At 41.8% G+C, this 12,336-nt stretch overlaps 1 protein-coding gene across 16 annotated transcripts in view; it reads left to right on the top strand.

Annotated features, from left to right (window-relative positions):
- DOCK10 (dedicator of cytokinesis 10) overlaps positions 1 to 12,336 on the top strand; it is a 271,379-nt gene that overhangs the window by 194,112 nt on the left and 64,931 nt on the right. For all 16 annotated transcript variants that reach the window (XM_045034551.1, XM_023259740.2, XM_023259739.2 and 13 more), the window contains exons 20-25: positions 2,578 to 2,701; positions 2,895 to 3,016; positions 3,392 to 3,478; positions 6,605 to 6,697; positions 7,135 to 7,253; positions 9,612 to 9,681. In XM_045034551.1, coding sequence (XP_044890486.1) covers positions 2,578 to 2,701; positions 2,895 to 3,016; positions 3,392 to 3,478; positions 6,605 to 6,697; positions 7,135 to 7,253; positions 9,612 to 9,681 — 615 coding nt within the window. The remainder of the gene's footprint in view (positions 1 to 2,577; positions 2,702 to 2,894; positions 3,017 to 3,391; positions 3,479 to 6,604; positions 6,698 to 7,134; positions 7,254 to 9,611; positions 9,682 to 12,336) is intronic.

The raw sequence follows: 12,336 nt of genomic DNA, 5'->3' as shown, positions 1-12,336 counted from the left end.
AAGCAAAGGTGTAATGCAACCTGCTGGTTCAGTGTCTGGGTTTAAAAATACCACATCTTTTTATGAGTTTCCTATTGCTTCTATATAGTAAATCACCACATTTAGTGGCATAGAATAACCCATGTTCCAGTTCTGGAGGTTGTAACTCTGAAATGGGTCCCACGGGGCTGAAATCAAGGCGTCAGCAGGCCTGCAATCCTTCTGCAGGTTTTGGGGATGACTCCTTGACTCACCTTTCCCGACTTCTAGAGGTTTCTGCAGGCCTTGGCTGGTGACTCTCCGGCAGATGTTTCGTCACTCTGACTTATTCTTCCCTTCTCATATCTCTGACTCCAACTTCCCTCCAATAAGGACTTTGTGATTACATTGGGCCCACGTGGTACTCCAACGCAACCTTTCCATTTTAAAATCCTTAATTTCACCCCTTTCGAAAATCCCGTTTAGTGTGTCTACAGATTCTGGATATCAGAGCAGGGAGGACATATTTGGGGGGAGCTGCTATTCTCCCTTCCACACCTTAGTCCACATCAGTCATTTTTAAACTAATTAAGGAACCTCAGTGAGACCACAGACCTCCCTTCACCTTATCTCCTTCCTCCACATCCATTTAATGCACTTAAACTTTGTTCCCTATAGATTCAAGACAGAAGTGAAAAAAATGTAAGGTAAAGGGCTATTACCACATTACAGAATATTTATTTTATTGGCTGACCCCTTGGAAAAATCCATCTGAAAGATGCATTCTATGTAGACATCTAAGATTTTTTTTAAGGATGTTCTCACTGTTAACACTGGCTTTTAATCTCTCTTGCTCTCATGTGCTTCCCGGAATTCTTGTAAAAGCCATGAACTTTTCCACAGGAGAACACGTATATAATGAACAGCCTAGTGAACTGTGCAGTGCCGACTCAAACCTAACGTTGCATTCATTGCAAAAATTGATAGAAATTCTTTGAAGGCATTGTTCTCAGTATAACGTAAATATTTGCAGTATTTGAGTGAAGGATGTTTACATTAATAGTTAATTGGAATTCTTGAGAACCTACTACGTTCCCATATGCCCTTTATGTTGTCTTAAAAAAAAAAAGAAAGAAAATTTCTTCCTGGCGTGTAACTAATTATTGTATGCTCTTCAACGTACATTGGCTTTTGTTACCAGGTTAGCATAGGGGCATATAAAGAATGTGTAAGCTTGTAAACCATTCTAATTCCGACGCTCTCAAATTTTACCATTCATCAGAATCACCTGGAAGGCCGGTTACAACACAGATCACTGTAACCCACCCCAGATATTTGGATTCCATATGTCTGGGCCGGGGCCTGAGAAGTTGCAAGATACTTGTTAGAACAGGTTTCTAGATGATGTTGATGCTGCTGCTTGAGGGATACCATTTTCAAAATCAGTGTAGTAAATCCTTTCCTGAACAATGTGAAAACATATTAGCTACATAGGTAGATGCACAGAGAGTGTAATAAATGAGCTGGCAGATAATTTGCATGGCTTTCTATCACCCTATTGCTTGACTATTCTGGAAACTACCTAGTTGCTGATACTGAGTTGAATGTAGCTTAACATGCGTGAGATCCTGGGATTCCAGCCTTAAGTAGTTATCAAAACACATGATTTCTCGTCCAGACGATCTTATTGCTAATTAGACCATACTCCTCGTGAGTCAAACCCCTGTAACATCTCTCGACTGGGTGCCTCCATGTGCATCGTCCTACTTCACAAGGCTTTGGGAGAAATTAAATGACAATGTATGCGGCAGAGATTTGGAAACTGAAAGGCACTATAAAATATAGAGGGTGTCAAAACATTTCCTTTTAAGAACATGGGGTATTCTCCTAAGTACTTTTTTTAACATATATCAACTTTATGTTTTATATTTATTCAGAAGTATTCTTTATGTAGCTACAGAATGACATCTTCACAAAACAGCTCATTACTTAGTCACCATGATAACACATTTTGTAAGTGTTCTTTTCGTTAGGTTCAAAAAGGGATAGATTCTGTGCTTAAGTTACGTCATTTCCTACTGCCACATTTCTCAGCAGCGTACCTATGAATCGCCTGGGGATCTTATTAAAATGCAGAGTCTGATTCCACGTGTCTGGGGTAGTGTCGAGACGGTGCATTTCTAATGAGCCCCCAAGTGATGCTCATTGGTCCAGGCACACAATCTGCGAGGCAAGGGCTCAGGTCACCCAGTGTATGTGCCTTGCTGATAGGTCCTCAATCTGTGCCTTTTGTGTGTGTGTGTGTGTGTGTGTGTGTGTGTGTGTGTGTGTTTAATCCATTCTCTACTGGCTAAATTATCCAATGAGAAATACTACGCCTTCCAAATTATCATCATCACCACAGTAAAGAAGTAAAAATATCAGCCTCTTAACACATGACTGTTAGCAGGATAGATATTCATTGAGAGTCAAATCAATGTTTCTACCACGAAGTAGGAAACACGGACCTCAGTTTCAGTAAAAGAATTTTTAAAAGGTCAAGGTGCCTATGCTGTGTTTTTCCCTGACCCCAGGCAAATGAGTTTAATCTCAGTCCAGCTATGATCTCTTTTGTCGCAGGTGAAAATCGAGCTCCCAACACAGCTCCATGAGAAACACCATATTTTGTTTTCTTTTTATCACGTCACTTGTGACATAAATGCCAAGGCTAACGCCAAGAAAAAGGAGACTCTGGAAACATCAGGTACTGACGGGCAGCATTCCGAGACAGCTTCACATGGGGTCTGTGGGACTTGCATTGCGGAGTATTTTAAAGCTATGATTTATTAAAATTTTTAGTGAAGTTTTATATTCATAAGTGACTCATAACTTTGTTTTTGGTCCTCACCACGGAGGTTTGTACTTAGAAGTTTTCTCTTTGTTCTTCCTCTGCACAGTTGGGTATGCTTGGCTTCCGCTGATGAGACATGATCAGATCGCTTCTCAAGAGTACAATATCCCAATAGCAACAAGCCTGCCTCCTAATTATTTAAGCGTTCAAGATTCTGCGAGTGGGAAGGTATTGAGTGATGTATAATGTAAGGGAAAAAAGAAATACATGAGCTACATGGCACAAGGTTATCTTCTGTCTGCCGTTTAATTTAACCCAAAGGCCACGGTGTATGTATCCATCGTAGTGATGAGTCACGTACCCCACAATATCTCAAGCGTCTTGTTTAGTTTCTGGCCAGGAGAAATGATCTATTAGAATGACTCGCTGATAACGGTCTCACTCCCCAATATTGCCAACTATATTCGCATCTTTTCTTTCCCATCCCTAGAGTCATGGAAGATGATGTCATGGGTCAGGACAGCCAATTAACATAAGCTAAATAACCTATTTAGTTTCTTTTCTCAAGTTGCCGCAGCGACAGTGACACACCCTTTTTTCCAGCATGGCGGGAGTGACATTAAGTGGGTCGACGGTGGAAAGCCGCTCTTCAGAGTGTCAACATTTGTGGTGTCCACAGTGAATACTCAGGTGAGCGTGTTGTCCTAAAATGTCAGCATCAGCCCCAACACGTGCGATCAGCGGGGGGCTCCTGTATTCATGGAAGGGGACTCCCCATGTCACATGCTGTCAGGGAGCAGGTGACTGAAAACTGCCAAGGCAGAATGTCTGCAGCATAATTTTATGCCTCTCTGAGGAGAGAGAGAATGTCCCCACCCTCCAGAACCAGGGACTAGAGTATCGGAGGTGTCTTTGTCAGGTTGGTGCCCACCCCCCTCCTTGAAATATGGTTTGCTTCCACAGACAACACCCACGTGTTAAAAATGGCGAAGGTTAAAACGCAAGAATTTGGATCTTTACCTCAAAACTAAGTCTGACTCCCAGGGCCTATCCAGTGCTCCGAATGCCAAGGCATCTGCTCCAAATGCAGAATTGCGTCTGAGGGCCTCCCCGGCCAAATTCGGCCTCAGTGACCCTGCACAGGCCACCCCACCCTTGCAGTCAGTATTTTTGTCATCAGGAGAATGGTGACGATAAAATCTACCTAAGGTTTGGGGAAGGATCGAAAGGAGAAACCACGTGTGAAAATATCTCAGGAACTTCAAAATGCTCTCCGATTGTAATTACAGTCATTGCTAAATTACCACAGGCTCGCCCCTTCCGTTGCCTGGCAGCTTATTTTACTACACGATATGGACTTTTATGATGACGAATTATAAATTACAAAGCAGATTCTTACAAGTATATAGACTACGGATTTCTCCGTGAGTTGCTAATCACTTGGTCGCTAAGAAAAATGAAACAATCCGGGGATTACCCACATAATGGACCAGAATTTCCCTCGGTGACCTCTGGTTCCTCAAGCCAGATTTAGCCCTCTTGCCCAGTCCTCTACCCAAACTCTTCAAACCCGTTTGCTCTCTGAGGCCATCCCCCCCTGGGCCAAGTCCCACGCAACGGTCCTTCCCCACCCAGTCCTGCCTTTCTGTACCTCAGAATACCAGTGTCTCTTTCTCACACTTCTGGCTGCTTTCCTCCCAGCAGCCCAGGTGTCTGTCTGACTCACCACCACTCACCTTTCTCTTACCGCCCCTTCCACCGCCCATGTACGCGTTGCCCTGTGGGGGATACATTCATCTTTCCTCAAGCACAGGACTTACCTCAGTGATCAACCGCCCAGGCCCTCTCTTGCACCGTGTCTCCCATCTGCCTAGCGTCCCGTTTGACACTCAGCCCTCCTGGCCAGGAAGGCAGTCTCTCCTTCTCTTCCTCCCCTCCCCACATGGGCCTGGTCAGCGCTTGCCCATCCTTCAGACCCAGACTCAAATGTCACTTTCTCAAAGAAGCCCCTCCCATTCCCGGACCCCTCAGACAGGCCCCGCCATCTTGGCATACACCCATATGGCACCCTGCTTTCCTGTGAAGCACTTACCTAACTGTGACCAAGTAGCTGTGTGTTGAAATTGTGGTATGGTGCCAGTCTCCCTGGCGTAATGGAAGGGACTGGGTTTTCCTGGCCCTCCACTCCGTCCTCCGCACCTGCCAAGGGCCTGGCACAGAGTCAGCTTGCAGTTAAGTGATTGTCCAATAGATGAATAAATGAAGTGAAACTGAAAGTATCACACACACACACACACACACACACACACGCACACCAGAGGGAACCCTGAGGGAAACCCAAGTCACAGATGCGCTTCTAGAATCGACAGATTCCAGAGAAACATCCAGAATGTGTATCTTCACTAAAATTCTGTGTCTCGCTTTCTGACTGTATAACTCTGACCCCAGCTCAGAACTTAGAGAATCTCCAAGCTGCCACCTTCTTCAGGAAATAGCATGAAAGGATGTATTAGTTTGCTGTGGCTGCGGTAACAAAACACCACAGACTGGGCAGCCTAAACCACAGAAATTTATGTTCTCACAGTTCTGGAGGCTGGAAGTCCAGTATCAAGGTGTCAGCAAGGTTTGTTTCTTCTGAGGCCTCTCTGCTTGGTGCATAGGTGGTCACCTTCTTGCTGGGTCCCCTCGTGGTCTTTCCCTCTGTGCCAACACACATCTGGTGTCTGTCTCTGGGTCCAAATCTCCTCTTTTATAGAGACATCAATCATACTGGATTAGGTCCACCCTAACTGCCTCATTTTAAGATTTATAATTGTCTCTCTAAAGAGCTTATCTTTAAATACGGTTACATTCTGGGGCGCCTGGGTGGCTCAGTCGGTTAAGCGTCTGACTTCAGCTCAGGTCACGATCTCACAGTTTGTGAGTTCAAGCCCCGCATCGGGCTCTGTACTAACAGTTCGGAGCCTAGAGCCTGCTTCGGATCCTGTGTCTCCCTCTCTCTCTGTCCCTCCCCAGCTCACGTTCTGTCTCTCTCTGTCTCAGAAATAAAAATTAAAAACAATTTAAATATAGCTACATTCTGAGTTAGTGGAAGTTAGGACTTCAATGTATGGATTGTGGGAGAACATAATTCCCCCCATAACAAAGGGTCCGAGTCATTTTTATCTCATCAGGTTAGTGTGAACTTCCTCATTTTTTATTAGCTCAGATATTTTAAGCCTGCAAATGTCCCTCTGCATCTTAAGAGTACATCCTCTCTTGTGTGTTAAGAAATATGTAAGAAAACTATCTAGAAGTCTGTGGAAAAACCAGGAAGATGCAAGAAGGCAATTAAAAAAGGGGGCACCTGGGTGGCTCAGTCGGTTAAGCATCCGACTTCCACTCAGCTCATGATCTCACGGTTCATGAGTTTGAGCCCCTGTGCTGACAGCTCAGAGCCTGGAACCTGCTTTGGATTCTCTGTCTCCCTCTCTCTGCTCTCTCTCTCTCTCTCTCTTTCCTCAAAAATTACAAAAACATTTAAAAATTAAAATGAAATAAAATGAAATTAAATTAAATGATGAGGGGAACAGAGCCAAGGAAAGTGCTTCTCCAGTCACTGTCCTGTGGCTGAGAAGGAAAACATACCTATGAGGAAGAAATAAGAGAGAAAGCAGGCTTGGTGGTCCAGGCAGAGCCTTCAGTGTGCCAGAATGTCTAGCGGAAACGAAAGCGTTCATTCTCGATCCTTGATAAAGCACCTGCTCATTGATGTACTCGCACCGCCCATCGCCATGATTGCGTCACCGGAAATAAACGCTTTCTTTCCTGTTTCAGGATCCCCACGTGAACGCGTTTTTCCGACAGTGCCAAAAAAGGGAGAAAGATCTGTCTCAGTCGCCTACCTCGAATTTCATCCGCTCTTGTAAGGTAACAGTGACCTGCAAACAGTTTCAGTGTCTCCAAGGTAGAAATGGGGGAAAGGGGTCTTTACGGTTTCCAGCGAGTAGCAAACTAAGAGGTTACTGCCCTTGAAGATTTTTAGATGCCTTATCAGTTTCAGAGAGTAAATGGTTATGTCTCAGTGCCTGGTTTTTGTGTGTTGCTTAAAAAACTAGCAGAGGTCAGGGTTTTTTTCCAAAAGAAAAATGGTTGAAAATCAGAATCAGTTGATTTTAAATTAAGTAATTATATAAAGTGCCCTGGCAACATCACCCCCATGCCTGTGTGCCCTTGCTAAATGCAATGAAGAATAAAGCCAAAGGAAGGTGAGCTACAGCGTTCATATTTGAGTTCTAAAAAAACAGCAGCAGAATGTGCCTTAAAATTCATCGGTGCCTTTTTTTTTTCCTACCAATTTACTACAGAACTTACTGAATGTGGAAAAGATTCACACAATCATGAGTTTTCTGCCTATAATCTTGAATCAGCTGTTCAAGGTGCTGGTACAGAACGAGGAAGACGAAATAAGTACAGCCGTGACCAGGTATGTATCACATGGTCTCGGGAGAAGAGATCTTACAGTCCGTGGTTGCACCAAACTGATTGCAAGAGAATGACCACTACTCGCGTGTGCCTGCGTTTCGTTTGAACACAGATCTCAAATCTTAAGTATTTATCACTCTTGACTTCTTGCTTTCAAGTCATTTGTTAGTATCATTTGGATAAAGTTTTAGACCTCTTTTTTTTTTTACTCTTTCTTCTGTTTTATCATTAAGCTTTTTATTTAGAGATAATTAGAGATTTGCATTCCGTCATAAGAAATAATGCAGAGAGACCCCATGTTCCCTTTACCCAGTTTACCAATGGCAACATCTTGCAAAACTGTAACACAGTATCACCACCAGGATATTGACATTGGTGGAATGAGGATACAGAACAATTTCCATCACCCGGGGAATCCCTCGTGTTGCCTTTTTATAGCCACAGTTACTTCCATCACATCACATCACATCCCCACCCCTATCCTTGGTAACTACTAATCTGTTAAAATTTTAGATAGATAGATAGATAGATAGATAGATAGATAGATAGATATGAAGGAGAGCTGGGGATTTTTCCAGTTTTTCGTAGATTCTAGGTGAACACAAGATTTTATTTTTCAGATTAATAGCCAATGCAATTGCTGGGTCATATGATAATTGCATGTGTAGCTTTTAAGAAAACACTGAATTGTTTTCCGGAGTAGCTGTACCATTTTGCATTCACCCTAGACTTTTTTTAAATTTTTCTTAAATTGTTCTCACTTTAAATTTGTCTATGCTACATTCTTCCAACATTACTAATCTGTCTAATGACTCTGACAATCATAATTTCCTCTCTATAAAGATACCGTTTTAAGTTAGTTAAAGGATCATATATTTCTAATGTTCAGTGTTTTAAAAATATTAGTCACAGAATTCTAGGAAGAAAAATTGCTGTTAACATTGAAATGTGTCCAGAACTTTCCTAACTCATAAGCATATTATTAACCTCTTCCAGAATGAGGGTCTTTAGCCTCATTTTTATTTTTTAATTTACATATTTAAATGTATGTATGTATGTATTTGTACTAATGTATTAAATATGTATGTACATATTTAATATGTATTAATATGTATAATATGTATAAATATGTATGTGCATATTTAATATGTACATATTTAAATGTATGTATACAAATATACAGTGTCATATTGGTTTTGGGAGTAGAACCAGGTGACTCATCACTTACATATGACACCCAGTGCTCATCCCAACAAGTGCCCTCCTTAATGCCCATCCCCCATTTAACCCATCCCCCCACCCCGCTCCCCTCCAGCAACCCTGTTTGTTCTCTGTATTTCAGAGTCCCTTATGGTTTGCCTCCCTCTCTGTTTTTATCTTCGCTTTCATTTTTTTTTTAATTTTTTTTTTACATTTTATTTATTTTTGATAGACAGAGAGAGACAGAGCACAAATGGGGGAGGGGCAGAGAGAGAGGGAGACACAGAATCCGAAGCAGGCTTCAGGCTCCGAGCCGTCAGCACAGAGCCTGACGCGGGGCTCGAACTCACAAACCGAGAGATCATGACCTGAGCTGAAGTCGGACGCTCAACTGACTAAGCCACCCAGGCGTCCCTCTTCATTTTCATTTTTAAAGTAGAGCCCTGAAGGTCTGAAAAATTAATGCCTAATCGTTCCATGAGAGCCAGTTCTGGACCCAGATTAAAAGTTCCCAACTGTACCTTCAGTTGAGGCTCTTTCCAGTATGAATATATGGGTCTTTGTTGACAAGATTCCTCAATATTTCGGCGGATAGATCTGTTGAAAATCTGAGACATTCTAAAACATCAGTCACATACTGGAGGTATGCATGTGAAAACAATCAGCCCACACCACTGCTGCTATTAGAAACTCAGCAGCTAAGGAGGGAAATAAAAAACAAAACCCTGAATCTTAACCTCATCGCTTTCCGCAAAAACATGTGTAGCACCTCTGTGTTGAAAGAAAAGGTCTTCTTAAATGGACTATGATAATCAATTGGAAGTTAAACGTCTTGAGTTTTAATCAGGTACTAAAACTGATCCCTTTTCCAAGAAGGCAGTGTCTTCAAACGGGCAAGCCATAGAAGTCTCCAGTGGGACATTGCAGCCGTAAGATATTACTTCTATCTTAGTGTTTCGAGATTTCAGGGTTGGAAATAGTTAATAGGTAATAGGGGTATTAAATATCCCGTATTGGGGGATGAGAGGAGGTATCTGAAATTGGTCCATGCATTCATTCAGTATTTATTAAATACCCAGTTTATGGAACATACCAGTGACAACCCAAGTGGTACTTTCCCGCTTTCTCCAGAAAGGCCACTGAAGTTTTGTTTTTCCAGGGTTCTGACCGACATCGTGGCCAAGTGCCATGAGGAACAGCTGGACCACTCCATCCAGTCGTACATTAAGGTATGAAATCGACACTTGAACGCTGGGCATATCCCCTTGTGCTGTGTGGTTTGTCTCATTTCCTGTCTGCAACAAGTGGGAAGTTTCTCCCTTTAGCTGGATGGGGCTTCCCCTCGGTAATATCAAGCATTCCCCTTAGCTACTTAGAACCCCATCTCTTCGCATTGATAACCCAGATGTGCTCTTTAACTATATAAATAACATGTACATGTGCAAATGAAGATTTATACGGGGAGGAAGAGCAAAGAAAGAGAAGAGAAAATGAAAAAGTATTGCCCTTTTGAAGTCAACATTACAAATAAATGCAATTCCTGTGTATATTTAAGGAATATTTTTCCTGTTGGCTTGTTGAATGCTCTGTGTTTCTTCTGTAATGTTTTCTTAGCTCTTTTTATTGTTTTCTCAGGCATTATTTCATTTTCCCAGTTACTGTATATTTGTACCTGCTTCTGGTATGTTAAGTCCTTTATCCTCGGGCATGATCCACTAGCCCATTCTGTCATTGTGCACTGCTTCCTCCAGCCCTCCTTCGCCAAGTGTTCACTCGGACATGTTCATATTCTCATTTCCCGTTGGCCTGTGACTTAATGCCAGTGAACTTGTGATGATGTTTGCACATTAGAGTTCCTGCCTAAATGTCATCTTCTTGAATGAAAAGAAAGAATCCATCCAGACATGAATAAGAGTGCCTCATATTGCTTTCTAATGCGTAAAGGAGCTAAATTTCTATTTTTTTAATGCATACGATTAAATCTTTTTGAGACACAGACCTTTTTTAATTAAAAGAATGTATTCCATTAATACATACAAATGGACATACACTTATATAATTTAGGTGTCTAGAAAGGTGACTAGAGAAGAATTGGGGGGAAGGGCGGTTGTGCTAGAAATGTGTAAAAGACAAAAACAGAACTTCCCGTGAAATTTCATTCTGGAGGGAACCCCTCTGTGATACCATCGGTGAGGAATTTGTTCATGGCGGTTTTAGATCTGCATATTTTCTACCTGCCAGAAATGTTAGATAATCTCCCCAAATACCTAAGTATGAACTTGCTCCCTTCCTTACAATAGTCCATATGCCAAAAATAGTCAGCCACTTCACAGTTATTTCCCTATTGTATAATTTTGCCCAATAATATGTACATTTCAGTTGTGGAAAGCCAGTTAGACCTACAAATTCTTCTTTTAGTTTGTTCTCTGAGACAGAATCATAGTGTACTTTGAGCAGGTATTGATGAATTTATGTTCAACAGAATCATCTACAGGACTTTCAGTCTCTCAGTGCTTACCCTGAGTTTTCCATTTCAATCTCCAAAGGCGCTAAGAAGAAAACAGTTCCCCAGTCCTTATTACACAAAGGCATCTCCATCTCAACACAAGTATTTGCCTTGTTCCAATGGGATCATTGAAAATTACATTAAGAACCCATGATGTTGTGACTATTTTTGTGACAGCCAAGGCAAGTCCCTTATAAGTCAGCTCTCAGACTCATTCTGTGATGCTCTTGGAAAGCTATATGGGAAGGCATCCTGATATGGTCTTTATTTTTGACCAGGCTGTTTGAAATCTCCTGATGAGACCATTTGATTTTGTAATAGAGGAGACTGCATACTTAGTTTGCTTTGAAGTGGTTGAAATTCAGGAATATACCTAAGTAGAATTCCAAGCTGATAACAATTCCTAAAGATATTTTATAAAATACTTTCACATATCTACAGCGAGCACACCCTAATAAATAGTATCAACAGTAATTTTACTCTAGAAAGAACACTAAACTAGCAAGTGGGAAATTAGATCCTAGTCGAGGTTAAATAGTTAACTAGAGCAATCAGCCTCTCTTGACCTCATTTTTACTCCTGTGAAGTGAGAAGGATGAACCAGATGAATATCCAGCTCTATGATTCTGTTATTGGACTCCTGTTGCAATACATGGTTGACTGTCTGACCTTGACCGAGGAGTCTCATTTTTTTTTTATCCTCGGTGGGAAAAAGGAATTTCTTAACATGCAGATAGATATTAAGCCCCATACCTAGGTGCATAACGAAAACTGATGGGCCGATGCCAATATATGCTTTTATATCTTTGAAAGATGTGCTATTCAATGGAACTTGTGTATATTCAGAAGCAAACTAAACACCATTTCAAGTTCAGTGGTGCTAAATGCTGCTAACTCACCCCATCTACAATATCCAAAATGCACACACATACACCGTGTCTTTTTCAAAGATGGGTGTCTAAAGCCAATCTAATTAAATGCCATGGGTTATGGCAATTCATGGCACTGACATGTTCCAGCCAAAATTTTAAAATAAGAATATCCCAGGGCTAGTTGTAATGCTGTCGAGGCCAAATAACAGGGCATAGGACCAGGTAGTTGGGAGTGATATTACCCTCACATGAGTGGTAATTCATGAGGAAAAAAAAATCATACTACTCTGGATTTTAGCTAGTTCCATGCATCTCTTAGCTTTGTCTTTCTCCTCTGGGATGAGCTCGGAGAAGTCAGCCTCCATCAGGGCCACTTAGGTGACAATGAGCTGCGAAGTTCAGAGAAATAATGATCGATCCAAATGTGAATGTTCCTTTGCTTTGAGTTTCTTGCCTGCCTCCACTCTTGATGATAGCGAAGGCTGAGTGGTGAATATCATGAAGAT

This window comes from Felis catus, chromosome C1 (assembly GCF_018350175.1).
Source record: "Felis catus isolate Fca126 chromosome C1, F.catus_Fca126_mat1.0, whole genome shotgun sequence".
In the NCBI taxonomy this organism is placed as follows: Eukaryota; Metazoa; Chordata; class Mammalia; order Carnivora; family Felidae; genus Felis; species Felis catus.
Note: the sequence above shows the minus strand (reverse complement) of the source record. Positions and strands in the feature narration are given on the sequence as shown.